The sequence below is a fragment of the Vipera ursinii genome (assembly GCF_947247035.1).
Source record: "Vipera ursinii genome assembly, chromosome: Z".
NCBI classification, from domain to species: Eukaryota; Metazoa; Chordata; class Lepidosauria; order Squamata; family Viperidae; genus Vipera; species Vipera ursinii.
In genome coordinates this window covers 45,375,755-45,402,152 of record NC_139517.1, presented here as the reverse complement: position 1 = coordinate 45,402,152, position 26,398 = coordinate 45,375,755, and the positions used below count along the sequence as shown (strand labels likewise).

General features: G+C 36.3%; 1 protein-coding gene across 1 annotated transcript in view; it reads right to left on the bottom strand.

Annotated features, from left to right (window-relative positions):
- Window positions 1–286: 286 nt before the first annotated feature.
- The window catches only part of MTHFD2L (methylenetetrahydrofolate dehydrogenase (NADP+ dependent) 2 like), a gene marked incomplete at both ends in the record, with an annotated part of 45,119 nt that continues 19,007 nt past the window's right edge, over window positions 287–26,398 (bottom strand). Inside the window, 5 exons of the mRNA XM_083377939.1 lie at window positions 287–399; window positions 2,915–3,040; window positions 17,596–17,688; window positions 19,296–19,403; window positions 22,027–22,179. Coding sequence (XP_083234065.1) covers window positions 287–399; window positions 2,915–3,040; window positions 17,596–17,688; window positions 19,296–19,403; window positions 22,027–22,179 — 593 coding nt within the window. The remainder of the gene's footprint in view (window positions 400–2,914; window positions 3,041–17,595; window positions 17,689–19,295; window positions 19,404–22,026; window positions 22,180–26,398) is intronic.

Below are 26,398 nucleotides of genomic sequence, written 5' to 3'. Positions count from 1 at the left end.
ACCCAGGTTTTGGTTTCATTTCAAATCCAGTTAACATATGTTTGAAAAACAGCACAATTCCAACAGGGACCAAACATTTAGACAGGGATTATGCATAGAAGTTACATCAATTCAAACCTTAAATCACTTAAGTTAGTCCATTGCAAGTATACATTTTTGTAACAGATTTGTAAAGATTTAGAAATAAATCTTTTCTCAGTAATCTAACATAAACACATTTTAATAAATACATTTGTAACAAAAATAAATGTTTATATAACAATAGAATTACTTCAATTTATACATTTTAGTAAATCAATTTCTTTGCAGCAATTAAGGTATTCTTCAGGAGCATGGCAACTGTCATTGGTCCTACACCTCCTGGGACAGGGGTGATAAAACTAGCTTTCTTCTTTACTTCTGATATGTTAAAAAAAGGAAAAACTGTATAAAAAAACATGTATTAAAATATGTGTATTCAAATGAAATCCACCCCCAACAATGGAAAACAATATTTTCATAGATTCTTCTGGGGAGCATCTAGATCTAGCTGAATAGCAGGATTTTTTTTAAAAAAAAGACACATAAATCCAAAACACAAAATAGTTTTCCAGTTTCAGCATATGATTCTTGTTACAAATAGTCTCAAATAAAATAGGAATTAAATTATATTAAATTATGAGTCAACTCAAACTTGATTCAGACACATCAATGTTCCTTTATCAGAATGTGATGGTTTGTTTCACTGGCTGAATAGGCATTTATTAATCCCAGGGTTAATGTATGCAGATTTATATTCATGTCACCACGTATAATCTGTTTCCAGCAGCATCCACAGCGGGAGTCAAACAAGCAACATGGTGATTCCTACTGCTTTTATATTAAAAAAAAAGGGCCCAAGGCTCATTTGTTATTTACATGCCCAAGAATTGGTTGAATTTTTTTTAACCACAGACTTATAATAATATTTGAAATAAATTGCAGCTTCTGTTCCTTCAAAGACACTGGGAGCAATATATTATTTGCAGTTTCCTGAAACCAAAGCTATTCTTGCTTATTATAAAAATTGCAGAAAATGAGGAATTTTCATTAAATTTCAAAAACATTGCTCAATCAAAATAATAACTAAACAAATCAAATCAACAAATGTCATAGTGTTGATGCGGTATAGGATAAAAATACAGCCATTGCCATTTTATTAGGCACCAACAGAATAGATGGTATGACACAATTTTTAAAATATAGTTTCTATCACTTGAGTTCTTCTTCCTTCAGTAAACATAGTTCACCCCAAACTAGATCCTTAAACAACACCTCTCATGGCTTCCTTAACTACATTCATAAGGGTGGGAGGAAACTTGGAAGACCTCCAATCTGTATTTCTAATTATATCATTAGAAATTGATCTGACAGATAACATTTTAATAAATTAAATTGTTATCCAAATTAGACATTTCTCTGACACCAGGGAAGTATGGCCACCTACCACATTTAGGTACTCAAGCATCTATTCTAGATTGTATTATCTCTTTTCTCTAAATACAACTTAGCATGGTGCTTCATATTTAATTTCAGAGCAAATGTCTCAAGGGTTCTGAGAAACTGCCTTGTTCTATTGAAGAATTTTATCCTGTAATATTATCATTTTGTAATGCCCTTAGAAATTTCAGTGCTTTCAACTTCCAAAAGAAGTAAAGTTCATCCTTAATAAACAGAATCCTCTGCACAGGAAGATCTTCATTCTTACAGTAGAAGTTCTTAAAGACCCAAATTGGATTTATCATTCCAGAAAATTACACAAAAATAGCCTAATAAGAGTATTATTTTGTTTTTCAAACTAAGATTTTGCAAACATAAGGAACCTTTAACATTCTGTACTAATAACTTCAGGATTATTTTACCCAAATAATAAATTTAATAGGGATAACTTTCAATTATATATTTTATTTTCATAGTTACAAATTTTGAGTATAAATTCTAAATATAGGTAACAGTACTGTATACCATGTTTATCTACTGTATATATAAACCATAAATTATATTATTTATTTATTAAATGTATATGCTATCCATCTCACTGTTAAAGCTACTCTGGGTGCCTAGGACATCACAAAGTTTATACAGGTAATAAAGTTCATTTAGTGACCATTCAAAATTACAACAGCACTGGAAAAAGTGACTTATGACCATTTTTCATATTTATGACCATGAGTCAGATGCTTGGCAACATTTTTATGATGATTGCAGTGTCCTGGGATCAAAGTCAATGGAAAAGCCAGATTGACTTAACAACCAGGTTACTAACTTAACAACTGCAATAATTCACTTAACAGCTATGGCAAGAAAGGTTGTAAAATGGGGCAAAACTCACTTAACAAATGTCTCACTTAGCAACAGAAATTTTGGGCTCCATTGTGGTCGTAAGTCGAGGACTACCTATATATCATTAAATATCAGATTATGTAAGAGAAGTTTGCTAAATTTAAGAACTATTAATCTGTGTAATTAAATGTAATTAATGGAGTTAAACAATTTATATAAGTAATGTCTTGATTCCAAAATAAATTCTAAAATATATATCCATAAACAGGCAGAGGAACCTTTATTCACAGGTTGAAGGCTTAGGCCAGGGGTGGGGAACTATGGCTTTTTTATGACTTGTGAACTTCAGCTCCCAGAATTCCTGAGCCAGCATGGATGGCTCAGGAATTTTGGGAATTGAAGTCCACAAGTCATAAAAGGGCCAAAGTTCCCCACTCCTGGCTTAGACTTATGAAAAATGGGGGAGGGAGTGGAACTTTCAACTAAATTTTAATTATAACTTAGTATTAAGCATTTGCTTAATTTCTTCATCTGGAAATAAAGCTCAAGACTGATGATTTATTCCTTTAATAAAAAAACTTTGCACTTCTAAGAACATAGGAATTTGGCTTACCTTCAAAGTCTACATCTCCTACTAATTTTGTCTTTCCAGTGACAGGATCATGAAGATGGTTGATACCAATATCAATCACTGCAGCTCCCCTTTTAATCATATCAGAAGTAATTAACTTTGGAATACCTGAAACCATCAATGCAATTAAGTTTAGAGAACCAGAGAAAAGTGTTTTTTCAGGAAAGCTGGAAGCTCTGAGGAGGTATTGGCTGAGAGACTGCAGGCTGTTTTAAGTAGATTCCGCTCTGCAGGGCTCAAACTCAAAAAAGACAAATGTAGCATTGGGGTGGCATCCACAGAATTCCTAGGGTTCAGAATTGATGCCAAGGGAATCCACTCTGCAGAATCCAAGGTAAGGGCAATCAAAATGGCCCCTACCCCTCAAAAACAAGGGGGAACTGCAAGCATTCCTGGGGCTCCTGAATTTTTACCATTCATTCCTCCCACACAAGGCAGCCATAGCTGAGCCTCTGCACAGGCTCCTAGACAAGCAAGCTACATGGAACTGGACCAAGGTCCATGACAAGAGTTTTAAAAATCTAAAGGAACTACTATCTAGTAATTCTTCTGTCACCCACTTCATAGAGTCAAAGCCCATTTGCACTGCTTGCGATGCATCTCCCTATGGAGTGGGCGCAGTACTGAGCCACTTAGAGGAGAACGGGGATCAGGTGCCCATTGCATACTACTCCCATACGTTGTCAGGGGCAGAAAGGAATTACGCCCAGATTGACAAGGAAGCCCTGGCTATAGTGGCCGGGGTCAAAAAATTCCATGACTACCTCTATGGCAGGGATTTCACCATATTCATGGAACATAAGCCTTTATTGGGGTTGTTCACAACAGACAAACAAACCCCTCAAATTCTGTCGCCTAGGATGCTCAGATGGTCCATATTCCTATCTGCATACACTTACAAACTGGTTCACAAACCAAGTAGAGATATGGGCCACGCAGACAGGTTAAGCAGGTTACCCTTAGCAAATTCAGAACCTGATCCGGCACCTGCAGCTCAAATAGTGATCATCCAGGACCTACCCGAGTGCCCCTTACAGGCAAAAGACATAGCCGCTGAAACAACAGCAGACTGAATCCTGACCAGAGTTCAGTCTTGGGTAGTCACGGGGTGGCAAGAAAAAAGTCCAGGCCCGGAATTCCAGGCTTACTTCAATATAAGACACGAACTGTCTGCTCACAAGGGATGCCTTTTGTGGGGAAGTAGGGTCATTATTCCCGAGACACTGAGAAACAAAGTTATAAAGTCACTACATGAAGGACACCCGGGAATAGTCAGGATGAAAGCGTTAGCTAGAAGCTACCTGTGGTGGCCAGGTCTAGATAAGGCCACAGAGGAACAGGTTAATAGTTGCTATGACTGCCAAAGGTCCAGACCAGAGATGCCCCATGCACCTGTACACAAATGGGAGGCTACACACGCCCCCTGGTCCAGAGTCCAAATTGATTACGCTGGTCCTTTCCAAGGACAGCTGTTCCTAGTGGTGGTAAACAACCATTCCAAATGGCTAGAGGTGATACCAGTCAATAGCATGACTACGGCCAAAACTATCCAAGTGCTCAGGGGGCTCTTTGCCACACATGGCCTCCCTGACGTATTGGTCTCAGACAATGGGCCTCAATTCACCTCTGCTGAATTCCAGGCATTCACCAGGGCCAACTTGATTAGGCATGTCACAGCTGCGCCCTTCCACCTGTCGACCAACAGATTAGCAGAACGCATGGTACGAACAAACAAGGACGCATTGAGGCGCATCATCAGTGGCAACTGGCATCAAAGGTTGGCACAATTCCTGTTAGCACAACACACCACACCTTGCGCAGCCACGGGGAAGAGCCCAGCGGAACTTCATTGGGGCCGGCGCCTCATCACCAAATTGGACAGGCTACACCCCGACAGAGTGGCTGTGGAGACTGAGCAACCCAAACCCTCTAGAGAACTTCTCACCAATGACCTGGTTTGGGCATGGAACTATGGGCCGGGACATGCATGGATTCCGGGGATGGTGGTTGACAGAACTGGGCCCTTGTCCTACATTGTAGGGGTGGAGGGGGACTGTCAGATCAGATGACACATAGCTCAAATCAGGAAGCGGGTTCCTGAAAGATCACAGATCGATCAACCCCAACAACTGACAACAACAGGACAGGAGGAGAGCCGGTCCTTACAACAACCGGCCCAGGACCATCACGACAGCGTGGTTGCAAGGGCTGACCCTGGGATGGGTCAACCAGGAACACTGAGCCAGGACTCAACCACTGACTCTGCTGTCTCGGATGAATCGCAAACTCTGAGGCAGTCATCCAGGGCTCACAGGCCACCTGCCTATCTTGCAGACTATGTACAATCTTGAGTGGGGGGGACAGGCGTAGAGTCAAGACATGGTTTGCCATTAACCATTGTAACTGCAGGAAAATAGTATGCATGATGCTTGTATTAAATATATTGTTTGTTCTTTTAAGGGGGAAGGGGTGTTATGCATGGGGTTTGAGCAGCAGCTCAGCAAATACCACCAGGTGGTGCTGTACCGTTACCGTATTGGCTGGTTAGCTTTCAGCGGGAGATTCAGATGAACGGATTGGTCAAGAGCGTACCTGGCAAGGTATATAAGGGGTACAGGTAACCCCCTTTGTTCAGTACAGTCCTACCCACAATAAAGAGCTGTTGCTGTACTCATCTGCCTGCTGTCTGCAATGTGGTCCAGAACCCACTACACAATATTGTTTAATTATGGAGAATGACACTGAATATAGCTGTAATACAGTTGTATGCATCTGAACAGAAAAAATAGTGGCACCCTGTCCATTTATCACAAATTAAAAAGATGGTTCAAATGTTTTACCGAGATGCATTTTGAAAATACCACATCTAAGTCCCAGGCTGGGAGATGGTATATATGCACATATATTGTTTACTATATTATATGGAATCTAAAAAACCCTAAAAGGCACGTTAAACAATTTACAGTTTGCATAATTTGATATGCACATTTGTAATCACAAACATTTGTAATAAACAGGGCTCACCTAGGACTAATTAGATTAAGGAGAATTCCACATAGTCATGTCTCGCCTGTAGCATCTGACTATTCCTGAAGGTGACTTTAAACAATCCAATATGGATTGCCATGGTTTGACAACAGAGCCAGGTTTTGTCTACAGATTCTGACTGGCTGTTCCCCTCCTTTGTGCCCTTTCATCTATGTAGGAAAGGCAAATGTCTATGGCTGGCCTCAGAGTAGGTGGATATCCTGGTGCCTGATGAAGGGAATTCCGCAGTAGTCCTCACTTTGCTTTGCTTTCCCAGATGCATTAGTCCTCACTAGTCCTTCCTCACTAGTCCTCAGTTTGTAAATTTGCTTTCCCAGATGATTCTTTTAATTTGCTTTCCCAGATGTTTTCATACATGCATTCCGTCACAGCTCTTTCCCATATTTCATTAATGTTAAAACTAATGAAACCCCCTTTCTTTTGTTCTTTCTTTTCTTCCACTGTTCCATGGTCGCTGTGATTCTGGAAAAATTAAAGCAAGGAGAACAGATTGTTCCTTCATGTGCATGTTCTACCATGGATCCAAGGAAACTTTGTAGCAAGGAAAACTTATGGTCTGTGCTTCATATAATCAAAATGGCATGTATTTAAATTTCATTTCAATGTGCCTAACTGCAATAACATTTTTAGAAAAAACAAAAGAAAGGAAGTTTGGCAGTATTGTGAGAAAGCGATGAGAAAGCAAGAGGAACATGCCTCACCAAGTCTGGAGACAAATAAAAAAAGTGCCTACAGAGAGGCGTAACTGCTAAATGAAGTTATGAGCTTTATTTAGGAAAACACAGGATGAGGCAAGTTCCTTGGCTTACTGGACCATAATTTTGTTTTTAAAAAAATGGCAGCTGTCAACCGCCAGAGCATATAGAAGTCTGGCAGTTCAGTGCAGAAGCAACTGAATTGGGCTGAATTGGGCTAACAGTTGTGATGGGCTAGGAGTGGGTGGAGGATGACCCATACTGACGACAGAAGCAAGGACAAAGTGTAGATATGCCGTGAAATTAAAATCCTCACTTAGCAATGAAACTCACTGGGTATGAATGACCAGTTCTCATTTAAATTTTCTTCACAAGATTGTTCTTAAGATAAATTTGAGCGAGTGAGAGATGAGCTATAAGTTATTTGGAACTCCAGAAAGGAAAATGAGAACTGAATGCTAAAAATAAATACATAAATAAAAAATAATCAGAACTCTTGAGTTTTCAGTGACATCGCTGCAAGATGGGGAATGAATCTCTCTTCCCCGTGCCCGATTTCTACCAGATGGGGAGTCCAATAGGACCGAAAGTCGCTCCGTAGAGGCGACTGGCCAAAGGGTCAAAGTTTGCAGATCGCGGGCCAGCAGTAGCTGGCCCGCTTGATCCAAAGGGGCCCTCTGGACCAGCAGGAAGAAAGGCTGATCTCACCCATGCGGTCTGCCAGAAGCAGCTGATCATCAGAGACAACGAATTTTAAAGCGGAAGGCAAAACAGCTGATCTGGGTGAGACTACTTTCCTTATCCTACAATATTGTGAAGATGACTGAGGTATAAAAGAAGGATAACTTGGAAAACTTTTGGATTTGTAAATCTTTTTTTGTTGTTGTTTATTTCTTGTTTGAAAACCATCAGGTTTTAATTTCTTAAACTTTTTTAAAGTATGGAGGGAATGGACATCTAATGGCAAAACTGAGAACTACATGCAACCTTGCTTTCTTTTTCCTTTTTTTTTTTATTTTGCTGAGTTGCTGATTGGAGTAAAACTTGGCTGTATGCCCAGACATAGCTTATAGTTTAAACATTTTGGTGTCCTTGGAATTTAAAGTCCTGAAGATTGTGGCTGGGGAAAAAAAGACTCTTTTTGGATGGATTACAATTATAAATAAAAACTGTCTTTGAAGTCATCGGACTTCCCTGGATTACAAATACAGCTTGACCTGGAATTTTTATAAGCTGTTTTGAAAGAGTGAATAACAAGAAACCCCTTCGAATAGAATACTTTGGATTACAAATTTTGGTATTTTTTTCTTTTTTTTCTTTTTTCCCTTTTGCTCTTTTTTCCCATTTATTATTTTTATTGTTTACCCCTCCTATTTGTTAGGAGCCTATTGGATTATAAATTTTGACTTACTTGGTGGATTACAACGTATGATAAGGATGAGTGCTCCTAACTTATCTAAAGTTAGAAAAAAAGGATCTTCTGCTCCGTCTTTGGCTTTTGCAGGTCCAGTCTATCAGAGATCAATTGATACAATGCTTCAACAAGAAAAAGCTAATACCTTCCAAAAGGACACTCAAGCGATCCCACAAGCAATTCAAGAGGCAATTGCTACTCACTTTGTGGTCACATCAAGAAACCATGAGGAGTTGAAAAGTGATTTTGATAAAATGAATAAAAAAATTAACAATATGAATTCTCTATTTGAAAATTTTAAACAGATGATCACATATAATCAATAAAGAATTCAAAAATAGAAGATAAATCAACTGAGGTTGACCAGAAACTAGAACTTTTAAAAGATGAAAATCAGAAGTTGATCCAAATAAATGAAGAACTAGAAGACTTGATAGCTGGGATGGAGATGGAAAGAGCCTCATACTTTTTAAGATTTCAAAATATAATGGAAAATAAGAAAGAGGATCTCCTAGGCTTGATAACGGAATTATTGGCAGATGCATTAGGAACTGGGAAACAGCAAATGGAAGGAGAATTAGACCAGATCTATAGAGTCAACTCAAACTATGCTAGAAGAAATAAAGTCCCCAGGGAAGTATATGTTAGATTTCTTAAAAGATCTACAAGAGACAAGATTTTGAGAAGAGTAAGAGACAAACCATTGAAATACAAAGAAAAATAAATTGTAGTCCTCAAACAAATTCCTAGGAGAATAAGAGAATCCCGAAGAGAATACCAGTTTCTAACTAGGAAATTATTTGAAAAAGGAGTGAATTTCAGATGGCTGATTCCAGAAGGGATTTTGATTTACTGGGATATGAAAAAATATAGACTGGATACACACTTAAAGCAAAGGAATTCTTCGACAACCAAAGAGCATCTGGAACAAAGAGAGAAACAAAGAAACAGGAAGAAGTGGCAGCAGAAAAAGCAGTCAAACCAAGAGAGGAGGAAGCAATCAAAAACACATATACAGAAGAAGGAGAAATACCAAGAGATCAGAGACAGATAAGATCAACTAGAAGATTAAGACCTAGATATAATTGAAAGAGATGGAGAGTGGGATTTTGTCTATGAATATAAATGGACTAAATTCTCCTTCAAAAAGGAGAAAAATCTTTACACGATTACAAAAATTAAAAATGGATATAATTTGTCTTCAAGAAACACACATTAAGAGACAACATTATAAGTTGTTAGAACAACTGAAAATTGGTAAACTTCACTTTGTGTTAGCACTTCAAAAGAAAAGAGGAATAACTGTATACATTAAAGAAACAATGAACCCCAAACAAATCTATGTGGATAAGGGGAGAATATTAATGGTGGAAATGGAGCCTCCGAGCCTCCTTGAAGACCACTCGGAGGCTCCAACTGGTACAGAATGCGGCCGCGAGAGTTGTCTTGGGAGTTTCCCGGTACTCCCATGTTACACCTTTGCTCCGCGAGCTGCATTGGTTACCAGTTGTCTTTCGGGTGAGGTTCAAGGTGTTGGTTACGACCTTTAAGGCCCTACATGGCATGGGTCCGGGATACCTCGGGGACCACCTGCTGCCGGCATCGACTCCCCTCCGCCCTGTGCGTTCCCACAGAGAGGGCCTCCTCAGGGTGCCGCCAGTCAGGGAATGTCGACTGGTGGCCCCCAGGGGGAGGGCCTTCTCTGTGGGGGCTCCGGCATTATGGAATCAACTGCCGGTGGAGCTCCGGATGGCACCAGACCTCCGAACTTTCCGTCGGGGCCTGAAGACCCACCTGTTCGAATTAGCTGGCCTGGCCTGATGGGGGATTATGGGTTTTTAATTGTTTTTAATTTGTACCACTGTTTTATTGGGCATGGGTTTAATTCCTTTTTTAATTTTTGTATTCTCTTTTTGATATATGCCCTGTGAACCGCCCTGAGTCCCTACCAAGGAGAAGGGCGGTATATAAATCAAATAAACTATAAACAACTATAAATAAAGATGGATCAAAAACAGATACTGATGGTAGCAATATATGCACCAAATGATAAACAAGATCTATTTTACTAAAAACTATATTAAAAAATATTAGATTTAAACTATCAAAATCTTTATATAATGGGAGACTTTAATGCAATAACAGATGGAACTTTGGACTACAAAAGCGCCAAACAAGGGAGAAAAGGATAAAATATATTACCTAAAGCATTTTTAAAAATGACAAAAGAACTCTGTATCCAAGATATATGGAGAGAAAAAAATCCAAAGAAATTACAATATAAATTTTACTCAAATAGACATAAATCATGATCTAAAATTGATATGATATGGACATCTTTGGAACTTAATACAATGATACAAGAAATTGAGATAGAAACTAATGTTTGGGCAGATCATAACCAATAAAGACGACTTGGAGAGGAACTAAGAAAAAAATTAAGATGGTCCTTGAATAAATCTATACTGAAAGAAAAAGAATTTTTACAACTAGAGACAAAGGAAATGGATTTTTTCTTCAAAATAAACAAGAAAAAAGAAACATTGCTTCAAAATGTGTGGGATACGGCTAAAGCATATTTCAGAGGGTTGGCTATAACCTATGTGGCTAAAAAGAATAAAGAAAAGAAACAACAACAGTTAAAGTTGAAGAAAGAATTCAGAAAGTTAGAATCAGAATTACAAATAGATCCACAAAAGAAGATACTTAAGAAACAAATGGAGATAATAAAACATAAATTAAATTTAGCTGAGATGGAAATAATGGCGCAACAGATTAAAAGGGCTAAACAGAACTTCTTTGAAAATGCCAACAAGCCAGGAAGATGGTTGGCATATAGACTGAAAAAAGAAAGAGACAAAATTGATAAGCAAGCTGCAAGATCCAAAAGGTGAATTACAGTTTCAAAATGATACAATTAAAAAATTATTAAAGATTATTATGATATACTTTATAAGGCAGAGGAAATTCCAAAAGAAAAAATACAGCAGTAGTTAAAAAAAGCCTTACCAAAAATTCCAGAGAATATTCAAAACATATTAAATGGGAAAATATCAATGATGGAGATTATAGAGGCTATAAAAAGGCAAAGGATAAGACTCCTGGCCCAGATGGATTACCTGCAGTTTTATAAATCACTACAAGATGTATTAAATCCAATCCTGAAAGAACTGTGTGATGAAATTCTCCTGGAGGCTAAAATACCAAATAGACTGAAGCCAACATTACTTTAATACCCAAAGAAGACTCTGATTTAATGCAAACAAAAATTATAGACCAATATCACTATTAAATGTAGATTACAAAATCTTTGCCTCAATAATGGCAGAAAGAGTAAAGAAATTTTTGATCGAATTTATACATACAGACCAAAATGGTTTCCTACCTAGAAGACAGATAAAAATAATTTAAGAATGATTCTTGATGTGTTAGGTTACTATGAAATTCATCCACGGAAACAAATGGCTTTAATATTACTTGATGCACAGAAAGCGTTTGACAATGTAAACAGGCAATTTATGTTCCATCAATTTGCAGAAATGGACTTTGGAAAAAAACTTTATAAATGTAATCAAAACAATTTATTGTAAACAAACAGCCAAAATAATTGTAAACGTGGATCTTATAGAAAACTTCAATATTAAAAAGGGCACAAGACAGGGATGCCTACTATCTCCATTACTATTTATGATAACATTGGAAGTACTGAATAGAAACATTAGACAAGACATAGAAATTAAAGGACTGGAGATAAAAGATGAAAAATATAAACTGCAAGCATTTGCTGATATTTTAGTTTTCATATTGGAAGATCCATTGGAATCAAGCACTAAATTTCTGGAGAAAATAGAAAAATTTGGAGGAGTGGCAGGGTTGACAATAAACAGAGAAAAGACTGTGCTAACAAAGAATCTTAGAGGAAAAAAAATCAACTAAAAAACCTAATCTTCAAATAGTTAAAAAAGTTAAATATTCGGGAATTTATCTAACAGCAAGATGTGTAACAATAAAAGAAGATAACTATGTAAGACTGCTAACACAAATAAAATTGGATTTGGAAAAGTGGAAAAATTTCCAACTTTCAATGTTGGGGAGAATAGCAACAGTGAGAATGAGTATCTTACCAAAAATACTCTTTTTATTTCAAACAATTCCTGGAAGGCTGGGAAAAGCCTTTTTTGATTAATTGAATACAACAATATTGAAATTTATCTGGCAAGGAAAAAAAAAGCCAGAATTAGAGAGAAAATGCTACAAGAAGCGAAAGAAAGTAGAGGATTTGGACTGCTGGACTGGAAGTTATACTACCAAGCAACTATTCTAAATGGCTTAAAGAATGGATAATGCTTAGAGACAAAAGACTATTGTACCTAGAGGGGTATGACCTACAAATTGGTTGGCATGCCTTTCTGTGGTATGGGAAGAATAAAATACACAAATACTTTCAAAACCATTTTATAAGGAATGCACTTCTTTCAGAATGGGAAAAAATAAAAGAAAAAAATTATATTAAGATACAATGCTTTTGCTTACCCAAATTTAATTAACTACGATAAAGTTGTGACTTATAAAGATATTTTGGACAATGAAGGAAAATTGAAAGACAAGATTTACAAGAACAAGGTATTGATCTAGCATAGTGGCCATATCTGCAAATTCAAATGAGATATTAAAAAAAACAATGGGATTTGATAAAGAACAGACAGGATTTGATCAGATACTGTGGCCCAATTAAACAAACTTATTTTAGAGAAAATTCTATCTTCATTAACCCCAGTGCTAAAGGTCTTTCAGGCGAAAATTGAACCAGTACTTACCTATGGGGCAGAAATATGGGGATTAGTTAAGCTGCCTGGGCAGGAAATTCCTCAAAATAAGTTCTTGAGGAGAATTTTGCAGTATTCCCTGGAACCCCAGCTTGCGTAGTAATGGCAGAAACGGGAATCCATGTGATTGGCACTAGGGCCATGCTGAAGGCCGTTTATTATTGGCTCAGAATATTTGAGATGGAGGAAGGGAGGTTACCTAAGCTAATGGATCAGATAATCTCAAGTAACAAAAAAAAATGGTTATCAAGAGTTTTGAAGCAGGTATCTAGCTTTGGTATTCCGTTAAACTGGCAGCAGTGCGATCTTAGGCAGATTCGAACTTGGATTGCACAGAGATTTACGGACATAAGTGCACAATCGGACATTGCACAGGTGACAGCAGTAAAAGTTTGTCCCTGGTTATCGGCTAATAAACAAATTTTTAAAATAGAAAAATATTTAACTTTGCCTTTATCTCCCATCTTAAGGAGATTTTTTACCAAATTGAGATTGGACCAACTTCAAACAAAAATGCTTTGGGGCAGATATAGGGGGATTCCTGTAAGTGAAAGAGTCTATTTATGCGGGATGGGGGAAGTTGAAACAATGTCCCATGTAATTTTTGATTGTCCCCTGTATTCAGATTTGAGGAAACACCAGTTGGGCAGGATCTTTTATACCAGTACCCCTATGTCTAAAGAGTTTGTTTCTTAGGTTCTAATTTACAGTTGGTGAAATGGATTGCCAAATTTGCTGTAAAGTTGATGGAAATAAGAACAAGGTTGGTGCAGCAGAGTGTGGTAGACTGTAGGAAAGATTTTAATTTTAAAAGTAGTTTTAAGACTGTTTGGGGCAGATGCAGAGGTGACATTGTAATATAATTTTAATCATATTTAACCTGTTTCTTAAATCATTGTATTTTACCCTGATTTCATTTAGATTGTATTTTGTTTCAGTTGTATTTTAAATTGTATTTTATCCAGTTCCATTTGAACTGTTTTTGTCAAGTTTTGGTGATATTTTGTTTTTGGAATCTGGTAACTTGATATGGCCCAAGGGCTAATCAATAAATAAAGATTGATTGATTGATTGATTGATCAGATACTGCTAAAATAGATGAAAAGTGATTAAGAAACTCTATAGATTTCTGTTAAACTTAAAGATGGAGGAAGAACAAGCAAAAGAAACAATGATAACATGGGCAAAGAACTTTGGATATAATATAGAATTAGAAGACTGGCAAAAGTTATGGGAAAGAAATATTAAATTAACTAAAGCAGTGGCATATAAAGAAAACTTATATAAAATGTTTTACAGATGGCATATGACACCAGTGAGATTAGCAAAAATGTTTTAAAATACTTCAAACAACTGTTGGAAATGTAAACAAAGACCAGGTACTTATTATCAGGGCTTTTTTTTTTGTCATAGAACGCTCAGAACGGAGTTCCGGCACCTTTTTGGGATGGAACCTTGTAGGGTAGGCAAGGCGGGTTATATGACATGTGTGAGTTCCGGCACCTTTTTCTTTTACAAAAAAAGCACTGCTTATTATCATATCTGGTGGACATGCCCTAAAGCAAAAAAGTTTTTTGGCTAAAATACATTTATGGTTGGAGAAAATGACTAAAAAACAAATAGACTTTAAACCAGAATTATTTTTGTTAGGAATAATAGGAGCAAATTATGAGAAAGATTGCAGATATTTAATACTACACATACTAATGGCAACAAGAATTGTATTTGCCCAACATTGGAAAAATGAAAATTTACCAGCTGAAGAAGTACTATTTAAGAATAGTACTTCTACTATTTGATAAGATAGAAAAATGTGGGTTAGATAGCATCACCACCAGATGGATTCGTAGCTGGCTGACAGGCCGTACTCAGCATGTGGTCCTCAATGGAACCGCATCTACATGGAAGGAAGTGTGTAGTGTGGTGCCCCAGGGCTCTGTTCTGGGCCCAGTGCTCTTCAACATCTTCATCAACGATTTGGATGAGGGGATAGATGGGGAACTCATCAAATTTGCAGATGACACCAAGCTGGCAGGAATAGCCAATACTCCAGAAGATTGGCTTAAGATACAGGAGGATCTGGACAGACTCAAACACTGGGCACTATCTAACAAAATGAAATTCAATTGTAAAAAAAGTAAGGTTCTACATTTAGGCAGGAAAAATCAAATGCACAGGTATAGTATGGTACCTTGTTCAATAATAGTAACTGTGAGAGAGATCTCGGAGTCCTAGTGGACAATCACTTCAATATGAGCCAGCAGTGTGCTGCAGCTGCCAAAAAAGCCAACACAGTGCTAGGCTGCATTAACAGAGGGATAGAATCAAGATCAAGTGAAGTACTAATACCACTTTACAATGCCTTGGTAAGGTCACACCTGGAATACTGTATCCAGTTTTGGTCACCACAATGTAAAAAAGATGTTGAGACTCTAGAAAGAGTACAGAGAAGAGGAACAAAGATGATTAGGGGACTGGAGGCTAAAACATAAGGAACGATTGCTTGAATTGGGTATGTCTAGTTTAATGAAGAGAAGAGCAAGGGGTGACATGATAGCAGTGTTCCAATATCTCAGGGGCTGCCACAAAGAAGAGGGAGTCAAGCTATTCTCCAAAGCACCTGAAGGCAGGACAAGAAGCAACGGATGGAAACTAGTCAAGGAGAGAAGCAACCTAGAACTAAGGAGAAACTTCCTGACAGTTAGAACAACTAACCAGTGGAACAACCTGCCTCCAGAAGTGGTGAATGCTCCAACACTGGAAGTTTTTAAGAAGAGACTGGACAGCCATTTGTCTGAAATGGTATAGGGTTTCCTGCCTTAGCAGGGGGTTGGACTAGATGACCTCCAAGGTCCCTTCCAACTTATTATTATTATTATTATTATTATTATTATTATTATTATTATTATAAAATTTTAGTGTGTGTAGAAATGGATAGATTGACTTTAAAGATAAAAGAGAAAGAAGACTCAGTGTATTTTAGAACATGGGATAATTTCTATCAATGGCTAGAAAAATGAGTTAGAGAGAAAGGAATGTGATATGTAATTTTGAATATATATTAACAAGAAGAAGGCTATTGAGCAATTAATTAACATATTGTTTATGATAATTAACTATTATCTATTATTGTTTGTTAAACATATGTACCCAGACATTATGCTGTTTGCTAAATATTGGGAATGTTATTTGAAAAAACTCCAACCCTAATCCCAACCCCAACCCTGACCCCACCTTATTCCTAACCCTATAAAAACTAATAAAATCTATACAAATAATAATAATAATAATCAGAAGTCTAGAAGTTCTAATCCAACATTACTGGAGAACCATAAGCTGGGAAGGACTCATATCTATCATGATTAAAAAAAGAAGGCAAATCCAGAAGAGACTGATACAGTACAGTTCTTGGTTAAGAATGCATGAAGGAGTTTTCCAAAGATGAAGATTGAATGACAGGTACTGTAAGTGAGAACAGAGAGGGATAATAACAGAAATGCTGAATGAAAGTGTTTTCAGGCAAGAAGGAAGCAAACCTAAATTCCATTCTTGAACTGAAAAGGAAAGAAAAAAAATCAACAGCAGATATAGAAGAGTGTTTTAAAATAAAGCAAATGGTTCTTATCAGACAAAGGCCAAAAGTTGAGACTGGCAGAACTGAAAGATCCCCTTGTTTGATCCCTACTTTAATGACAATTTAGAATCAGAGGTCTGTGAAGGAGAAATCGGGAACAGGGAGAAAGGAGGGAGGGAGGGGGAATAATTGTAGATTTTGACATTTGCATTATATTTGCATACCAAAAATTCTCAGATGTAATTAAGTGAAATGCAAGTCTGAGGATAACCTTTTTCTACAGAGACATTGGTGTATCTAGCCTACTACGAACATACTAATTTTGAAATATGCTTCTTTTTCTTAAAAGTAATACAAACACAATCTCTTAACCTAAATAAAACTTAGTGATTTAGAAAAACAAAGAAAAATTCCACTCAGTCACACAACTGTGACTTGTTTTTATTATCTAGTATAGGAATGGCATCTTTGTTCATGCAAGATTATTACTTTATGAATGCCACAAATCAAGGTGGAAGTTTAAGACTCCCTGGGGGGGCAGTAATTAATTCTCCTGCAACCAACATTTGCTCATTAAGTAATACAGTAGATTGGGGTGTATGGATATGTTGCATGACTGGGTGCAAGGATTTGTGTTTGGGATGAGGAGATTTGAAGGAAAATAGCCATATGTATGTGCTTATGTTTGTGTGTGTATGTCTGTATATGTGTATGTGTGAGTGACCACATTTATATGCATGCATATATATGGGATTTTGAGAGGCACAAAACCATGTCTCTCTCTGATGTAGTTTATAGGGCTTTAAAAAAAAGATTGTCAAATTGCCAATTTAAAAAAAATTAAAACCAAAGTAAACCAAGATAAACTAAAGGAAAATAGTAAATTGAGATTAAAGTTTTGTTGAATGCTCCACAGCCATTTTAGATAATATAATTTGCATTAATTGTAATTGCATACTATTACACTTAATATCTACATTGATTTTCCCATTATCTTATTAAATTTTGTTTTAGCAAAAACAGACTGCATTTTGAATTACAGAAACAGCACAATACTGATCTTTAATTCCATTGTATGAATTTAAAAAACTGATAGTACTCCTCACCTGCAGCAACTATCACAATGTCCGCAAGCTGTGTATGGATCATCAGCTGATCTTTTGGTGTATATCTATGGGTTATTGTTACAGTAGCATCACCTGTCACATGCATAATAGTAAAAATTATTGCTATTTCGCAGCTATGATTAAAATTACCATTCTGGTGTAGATATATGAAGGGTTTGCATTACAGGACTTTCTTTGATTTGTAATTCATCAGAAGCCACCAGGCTCTGGGCTATAAATATTTATTTTTAGTACCTAATTAAATAAAACTGCATAACCCAGGGCTATATGTGCCTTTCCAAAACCCTTCTCCAAATTGCTGTAAACAAAAATTACTATACATTCGTAGAACATCGATGTCAATATATATTTCATTTTGTGTTATTATTGCAATAAAATCTATTCATTCATTTAAATGTCATTTAGATATAATCTTTGTTCTGATTCTGCCCACTCTTGTTTTGACTGCTTTGGGAATATAGTCCACAAAGACAGGGAGATCCTATTCTACAATTTTTTAAAAAAATCATCTTTACTGATGCTTGCTCTCTTATGCTAAGTAAGCAATCAGTTTACTTAAATATCATTAAACATTGCCCGAGATTGACAGTATGCTGTCTGAGAGGGAACAAGGTTACTTTTTAAAAAAACTCCCAGAGATGTTATTAATCAATAGAAAATAGATATCAGGAAATAGAGTTCAGTTTGGCCTAGATCAGTTATCCTCTAAATCCTTATGTTTTTGTTTCACAACCTTGGATCCAACTCATGCAAGACATTGAAGTCTAGTCTGTAACAGTCTGTATTCCTGGAAAGAAAAACATAAAAAGCTTTATTAAGGACTACCAGATATGGTCTATAAAAACCTGGATGTTTGTTAACTGGCAGCAGAACTAAAGTAATTTGTCTTTCTTCGCTGCCATCTTTTGGTTGTCCAGATTTTTTAAGCCTACAGCAGAAAGTTCTAGTTTTCTAGAAATTTTGCTCAGATTTTGTTTACACTTGACAGCAAAGAAAGTCTTTGTTGGACTTATATTCTGCAAGAATAATAGTGATAAGCTTGAAGGAAAAAGGATACTTGAAAAATAACAAATTACTCATACTGTATTAAAGAAAGACTTAATGGGAATCTTCCTTATCAGGAGCGTAGGGCAGAAAGATGGAAAAAGTTGGACTGGTGTAAAGCAATTGCAGGGGGGGTAGATGACAGCAAAAAGAAGAAAACTAAAGTTAAAAAAGGCAGTACAGAGAAAAGACAGAGAGAAAAAAGGCACCCATTGTTGGTTTTTGTGAAAAAGCGAATTACATCCTGTGCGTAAAGATGGAGTTTTGTATTGCTAAACAAAACATTAGTTGTCTCATGTTATTTTTAATCCAATATTATTGATAAAAAAAAGTTTTTAGTCTTTTAAATAAGTGCAAAGCAGAATATAATCCCACCCCTCCAATCTTAAGAATTCTGGAAAAGTGATAAAAAGAAAAAGGATATCAGTACAAGGTTATCATTTATCAGCAACGGCAGCAGGATATTTATTTATTGACAAAATAAATTTATTCTCAAATAAAGTCTTATTTCTGATTAAGTAAAACTGATTTTACTGCATTCGCAATAAGGAATGAGGTCTTTTTTTTTTAGTTCTTTTCCTTCTCTCCCTGTTAAGGTTTCCAATACAATAAAGTAAAAATGTTCTTCAACGTACCTCCAGGCCTTTCATGTTCCCCATCAGTATGCAAAAGCATTGAAATGGGCATTCCAACGTTTTTTGATCTTCCAACTACAACTACATTTCTTCCAAATGTTTGTATTCCTTGAAGAAAAATAAACATAACTAAAAACATATGGAAATTAAATCTTTCGTTTTCACAGTGGGAAAAGACAGGACAACACCTTAATTTCCTTTTTCACCATGGAATTATAATAAGAGTGGTAAATTTAGGTTTTTACAGTTTTCAGTTTTTATGAATAACTAAATATTCAGTTGCATTAAATAATGTGTGGCTGTTATTATTACAAAAAGTTTAATGTGCATTTTTAAGACAATAATAATAATAATAATAATAATAATAATAATAATAATAATAATAATAATAATAATAATAGTCAGCTGCAATTTTATTTTGTTCATTGTTAAAATTAGTATTTTAAATTTACTTTACATAAAAGCAAAATGTGATCGCTAAGAAGATGGATACCATAACATAGAGCTAAGAAGAATAAGCTGTGTTACTACGCCCAAGATAATTCAAGAAAGCTTATTGTATACTTGCTGCTCAGACTTCATTTTCAAAATAGCTCTGTATATAGCTGAACTGCCATTCCATTATTATTTGTGGAATTTAAAAATCACACAGATAGAAAGCATGAGTGCCAAGAAACCTGAACACTTCACTAGAGGCACTTAGAAGAAACATTTCACAGCCATAAATTTCTACCTGGAGCGAATTCTCTACCCATAAATACAACAGCATCTTCCCTTGTTATTGTTCTTTTTGAACACACACACACACACACAAACACACAAAGCTCCTGGTCCTTTTTTTAAAAGTCTATATAGCTTGCTCCATTGTCTTCTGTAATGGTTTCTTCTAAGCCACAAAGCGATGGGGAAAGTTAGTAGAAAGACTGTAAGTGTTCAATAATGATATCTAACCCTATTCTTTGTTTCATGGAGGAAACACAATGAAGTCATATTGGAAGTATTGTAGATAACCAACACTCTAGTTATACTTCTGAATGTTAGGATAAAGTATTAGGATAAAGAGCAGACTATGTTTGACCAGACATTACTAACTTCCAATGAAAAATTAATTCAAAAAATGTACAATTTCTTATTAAATCTGAAAATTGAAGATGAACAGGTAAAAGAAACAGATAGTATGGGCAAAGAAGTTTGGATATAATATACATTTAGAGAAGTGGCAAAGTTTGTGGGAAAGAAACTATAAATTGACTATGTCAGCCCCCTATAAAGAAAACCTATACAAAATGTTCTACAGATGGCACTTACCACCAACAAGATTAGCAAAAATGTTTAAAAATATGTCAGAGAAATGTTGGAAATGTAAGCATAAACCAGGTACTTATTACCATAAGTGGTGGACATGTGTTAAAGCAAGGAGATATTGGACAAAAATTCACACTTGGTTAGAAAAAATGTTAGAGAAAACACATAGACTATAAACCTGAATTTTTTTTAAACTAGGTATAAAATGTTTAAAAATATGTCAGAGAAATGTTGGAAATGTAAGCATAAACCAGGTACTTATTACCATAAGTGGTGGACATGTGTTAAAGCAAGGAGATATTGGACAAAAATTCACACTTGGTTAGAAAAAATGTTAGAGAAAACACATAGACTATAAACCTGAATTTTTTTTAAACTAGGTATAATGCCAGAAAAGATTGATAAGCAAAGTACATATTTGACTTTGCATGTGATAACAGCGACAAGAATTATATTTTCACAATACTGGAAGAATGGCCTTCCGGTCAGGCTCTTAAGAAATGGTTCTGTCATCAGGCCTGGGTCCAGTGGGGATATCAAATCTGTTGGTTAATTGCATTGTTAATAATTTATTGTATTCTTCTGAAAACTAGCTTTATTGCTTTAATGAATTGTTTTAATAGGGTTTTAAGGGTTTTATTTTACTTTTAATTGTTGTTCTTAATTATGTAAACTACCGAAAGTCACTTAGATGAGATGGGTGGCAATATAAATTGAATAAATAACCAGTTCGGAGGACCAAATTCACTGAGCATTTGAATGGGGAGAACAATTTGCTAGTGCTATTCAGCACACAATAAGAAAAAAAATAATGAAGAAGAAAACAGTGTGATGATACAAAATGCTTTGTAACATCTTAAAAAAATAGACACCATATGAGTTAGACAGAAGCCACATCACCCTAGTACAAAGAAGTACTCAGTTAAAAAAGATAGTTTCAGAAATCTGAATGAGTTTGCAAACTGACTAAGAAGAGCGAGGAACTCTTCTTTGGCTCAATTAAAAATAAAAGGATGAAAACAGAACCAATATGTGGGCTGCCCAGTGAAAACAGCAACATATAAGAACAGGAAGGACAGGAACAGGAATTCAGCTTATATTGACTTACACTTTTCTCACAAGAGAGTTCCATCAGGCAATTAAAAGAGCAGAATAACAGGGCAAGATTAAAATTTTACACTGATAGAAACATGGTCAGGAGATATCTAGCAATTCTGAATGAGTTTAAATTTCCAAGATTACAGTCTAGATAGGATAGTATTAGCAGTGCTAATCAAATTTTAAAAGAAACCTATTTCAGTGCTGAAACTATTTGAAAGAATGGCGCTCTGGGTATTTTATAGTTTAAGCTTATGCTTTTTTTTCCTCAGAGAAATTTCCAGAATGCACTTAACCTCCATCTCCTTAAAATGCTTGATTCGGTTACCGGTTCTCTTTATTATTTCCCAAACTGCAGCAGCAGTAGCAGGTATAACGGAGGGCTGGTCGAGACACAATCGCCCAATATTGAAAATATGGAATCCATCCACATCCTTTTCAGGAGCAACACTGTTGCACACAGTCCTTTCGTCAATGTGATCTGGAAAAAAAGAATTTGTTTTTCTATATTTAGTTCTTACTTTAAAATACAGTTAGCCTAATGGTAACGGTTAGGCCAGGGGTGGGGAACTATGGCCCTTTTATGACTCATGAACTTCAGCTCCCAGAATTCCTGAGCCAGCATGGCTGACTCAGGAATTCTGGGAGTTGAAGTCCACAAGTCATAAAAGAGCCAAGGTTGCCTACCCCTGGGCTAAGCTGACTATTGAAACAAATCCTTCATCCTAGTCAAATGGGATCATAAAACATAGAATAACAGAGTTGGAAGGGACCTTGGGGGTCTTCTGGTCCAGCCCCCTGCTCCAGCAGGAGACCTGTATCATTTCAGACAAGTAGCTGTCCAATCTCTTCTTAAAAACTTCCAGTGATGGGGTATCCACAACATCTGAAAGCAAGCCGTTTCACTGGTTAATTGTTCTCACCATTAGATTTCTCCTCAGTTCTAGGTTGGTTCTCTCTTTGATTAGTTTCCATCCATTGTTTCTTATCTTGCCTTCTGGTGCTTTGGAAAATACCTCATCTTTGTGGTAGCCTCTCAAATATTGGAACAGTGCTATTATGTCTCCCCTGGTCCTTCTTTTCATTAGACTAGACATACCCAATTCTTCCAACAATTCTTCATGTTTTAGCCTCTAGCCCCCTAACCATCTTTGTTGCTTTTCTCTGCACTATTCCGGTGTCTCAACATCTTTTTTTATATCGTGGTGAACAAAATTGGATGCAGTGTCTCCAAATAGGGTCTTACTAAGGCTTTGTAGCAGTAGTACTTCAAATGTTCCTGATTCTATCCCTCTGTTAATGCAGCTCAGGATTGCATTGGCGTTTTTGGCTACTGCCACACATAATTGGCTCATATTTAAGTGATTGTCCACTAGGATCCCAAGATCCCTGTTACAGTTACTGGTGTTGATCACATCAAGATTCCTCTCACAGTTACTGGTATTGATTTGATATTTTTTTCTGAAAAATACCATGTGCATTGAAATTATTTTTAGGATGTTTTAGCTTAAAAACATAATACACAATTCAAATTACTCAAATTTCTAATCTAACTGATAGAAAGAAATTTTGTGCTTCTAGAGCCAATAAAGGTGACCTCAACAAATTCATTTTTAGAAATGTGTTAAATCATTGCAAATTTGATTTCAGACCAATTTCCCATCCTTGTTATTCTGGAACACCAAAACTGACATCCTCAGTTAATGTCAAGCATGATGAAATCTTTCTCTTCATTTTTTTGAATTTGCTAATGCTTAGAACACATTGCTTATATTGCAAAGAGCTGCCTTCTGTATTATAATCATTCAAATGTACATATTTATGATAAGAACATGCTATAAAGACCAGGGGTGGTTCTTATATTCAGTGGAACAGCTTGTGTCCAGACGTTGTGTGTATTCCATCAATATAAGTGAGTGCAATGTAATTGTATAATAAATATCTGAAAGTAGCATCTATACCAGCTATAATTTGGGGATGGGGAGGAGGGACAAAATGAATTTAATTTTTAACTGAGTTTAATGTTGAAAATAATGTTTAAAAGATACAATTATAAGATCTCTTCTTAAGCCTGCTTTAAATCTATTGGAGATGACTTCAAATCAGTTTCTGATCTCCTGAAGACAGATGAATACAGTACAAATTTTCTCAGCTACAAGTATTTCTAGACAGATTATTGTATCTTGAAACATTTCAGATTGGTTTTATTGAGGGCAAATGAGTTAAGACTTTCTTGGTTGATGCCTGAAGATTGGCAGTAGTACTTCAGCAAGTTTTGATACCACTGACCATTACATCCTCTTTCTGGATCACCTGGGAAGTTTGGTAATAATATATGTTCCTGCTTTGAAGTGATTCCATTTCTATTCCTTAGAAAGGTTTCAGATGTTATTATTTGGAAACAGATGCAATTCAGAAGTTGTAGAGGGACTGGTACCAGGAATGCAAGGCATCTCCTGCAGCATGAATGGATTAAAAGCCTCAACAGCCCCAAGCAAGCTGAAAAGACTCACAGGAAATCGTGGGATGGAGAAAAGACCAAACTTGGAGAGAAGACAAGACTTTGTGGAAAATGAAAGTTTTACCTGGGTGAGACATGTAGTCATCAGGACTCTCTTTGTTCTCTTTTTGCTTTCCACCCACCCACCCAAAAATCCTCAAAAAAACAGGCAAACACTAAATCAAAATCACCTTGAGTTCCTTTGTTGCTTTGTTGTCTTTTGCATTTTAAAAAGTTTTTTTCACTTATAACCTACCCTTCCCTTTCTTATGCTGAAGAGACAAACATTACAACACCACAGCACTTGGATTTACCTTCTATGCTCTTTTATACCAACTGCAAACTTATGCCTATACATTTTGTTTTCTTATGGATGGTCCTGATTTTCAGACTACATTTTGTTTTATTTTTTAGACATTAACTGTAAAATGAAGCTGAAAATTTTTGAGAAATTTAAACTGCGTTTACACTAACTGCAAAGCAAGGATTTGCTCACATTCATTACAAAACAAAGTTGCAATTTTTTGAGGATTGCAAACTGTGAACTAAGGAAACAGAGAAGAAACCTAATTTGCCTTTCACTATTGTATATAAATATTATTTCAACATTAGCTACAAGAGGGAGCAAAATGCTAATCTGAACGAAAGATTAATTTTTAACGGAAGATCTGTGATTTAGGGTAAAAGACTAATTTTTATCAGTTTTATCTGTTTTGCTTTGTTATATTGAAGTGTAATTTCAACATTAACCACAAGAGGGAGCAAAAAACTTTTATCAGCTTTTTAAAAATCAGAAATAACGTTGCAGAATTAACTCTTTAACACAGATAAGATTGTTTTTGTAAAGATTCAGTTTGCCTGCTTCTTGTGGAGTTACAAGATGAAAACCATAGTATTATTGGAAGCATTTGTATGAAGAGTAACAAAGCCATGGAAAAAGAGGCTAGCACTGTAGTTTCATGCAATAGATGCAATATGTTTGTATTCCTGCCCATCTGCATCAAATGTAAATTAATTGGATTACTTAAAGAAAATCTGAAGAGTCTACAGGCAAAGCTAGCCACTCTGAAACTTGTCATTCCAAGACTCATTGGTGAATATGATGAACTCCTACTCAAGGCAGAAGTCTGTGTCCAAACCGAACATAACAAAAAAGAACAATCAAGAAACAGTAAGGGCAATGGCAGCATGTCACTCAAAGGCCAAAAATCTAAAAAGGCTGTTCCTGCCACTGGAGCTGAACAACCAATTTCATATTCTCCGTCTGGAAGAAAATATGCAGACACTTGGAGAAGAATGTTTGTCAAATGGTCCAGTGACAGGAAATAAAATAGCTTAAACTTGGGGGAGGGGGGAATGAAAGCATGTGATAATGATTTATGACTCACTACTCAGGGGAAGAGACCAAACAATAATGGCGGTGTGTTGTCTCCCAGGTTCATGGATTAAAGATGTGACAGAGAGGCTTACTAAAATAATCAAGCCCAACAATTATTATCCCTTTCTTCTCTTTCATATTGGGACAAATTATGCAATTAAGAGCCTGAAAACAATTGTGAGCAACTAGGCAGGAAAGCAAGGCATTTGGAGGCACAGGTGATGTTCTAATCGCCAGCCGAAGGTCAACACCCAGTGAGAGGATGGAGGGTTCTAGAAGTAAACCACTGGCTCAAGAGATGGTGCCACTGAGAGAACTTTGGATTTTTGGACCATGGTTTACATTACCTATAGGAAGGGTTTCTGGCAAGAGATGGGTTGCATGCTATAAGAACCAGGAAAAATGTGCTTGGAGAACAACTACCTTGGCTCATCCAAATAGCTTTAAACAAAAACTGCAAGGGCAGGGAGACCAATCTTTAAGTATAATCCCCAAGACAACCAGTCAGACAGCGAGAAAGGGAATGGTGAGAAGGACTGGGAATTTAGATATAAAACAGTAGATGTAGAAAGCAAATGGAAGGTCAGCCATAAAAGGCTCAGATGCCTGTACACCAATACTCAGAGTTTGGGTAACAAACACAGAGAACTTGAGATTCAAATATATGAGGGCAGATATGTTATTACTGCTATTACTGAAACTTGATGGGAGGGAATCCATGATTGGAACATACTGCTAGAAGGCTATAAATTGTTCAAAAAAACAAACCAACACAGAACAAATTCAAAAGAAGGGTGTGCTGCCACCACGTGGCTGTTCTTG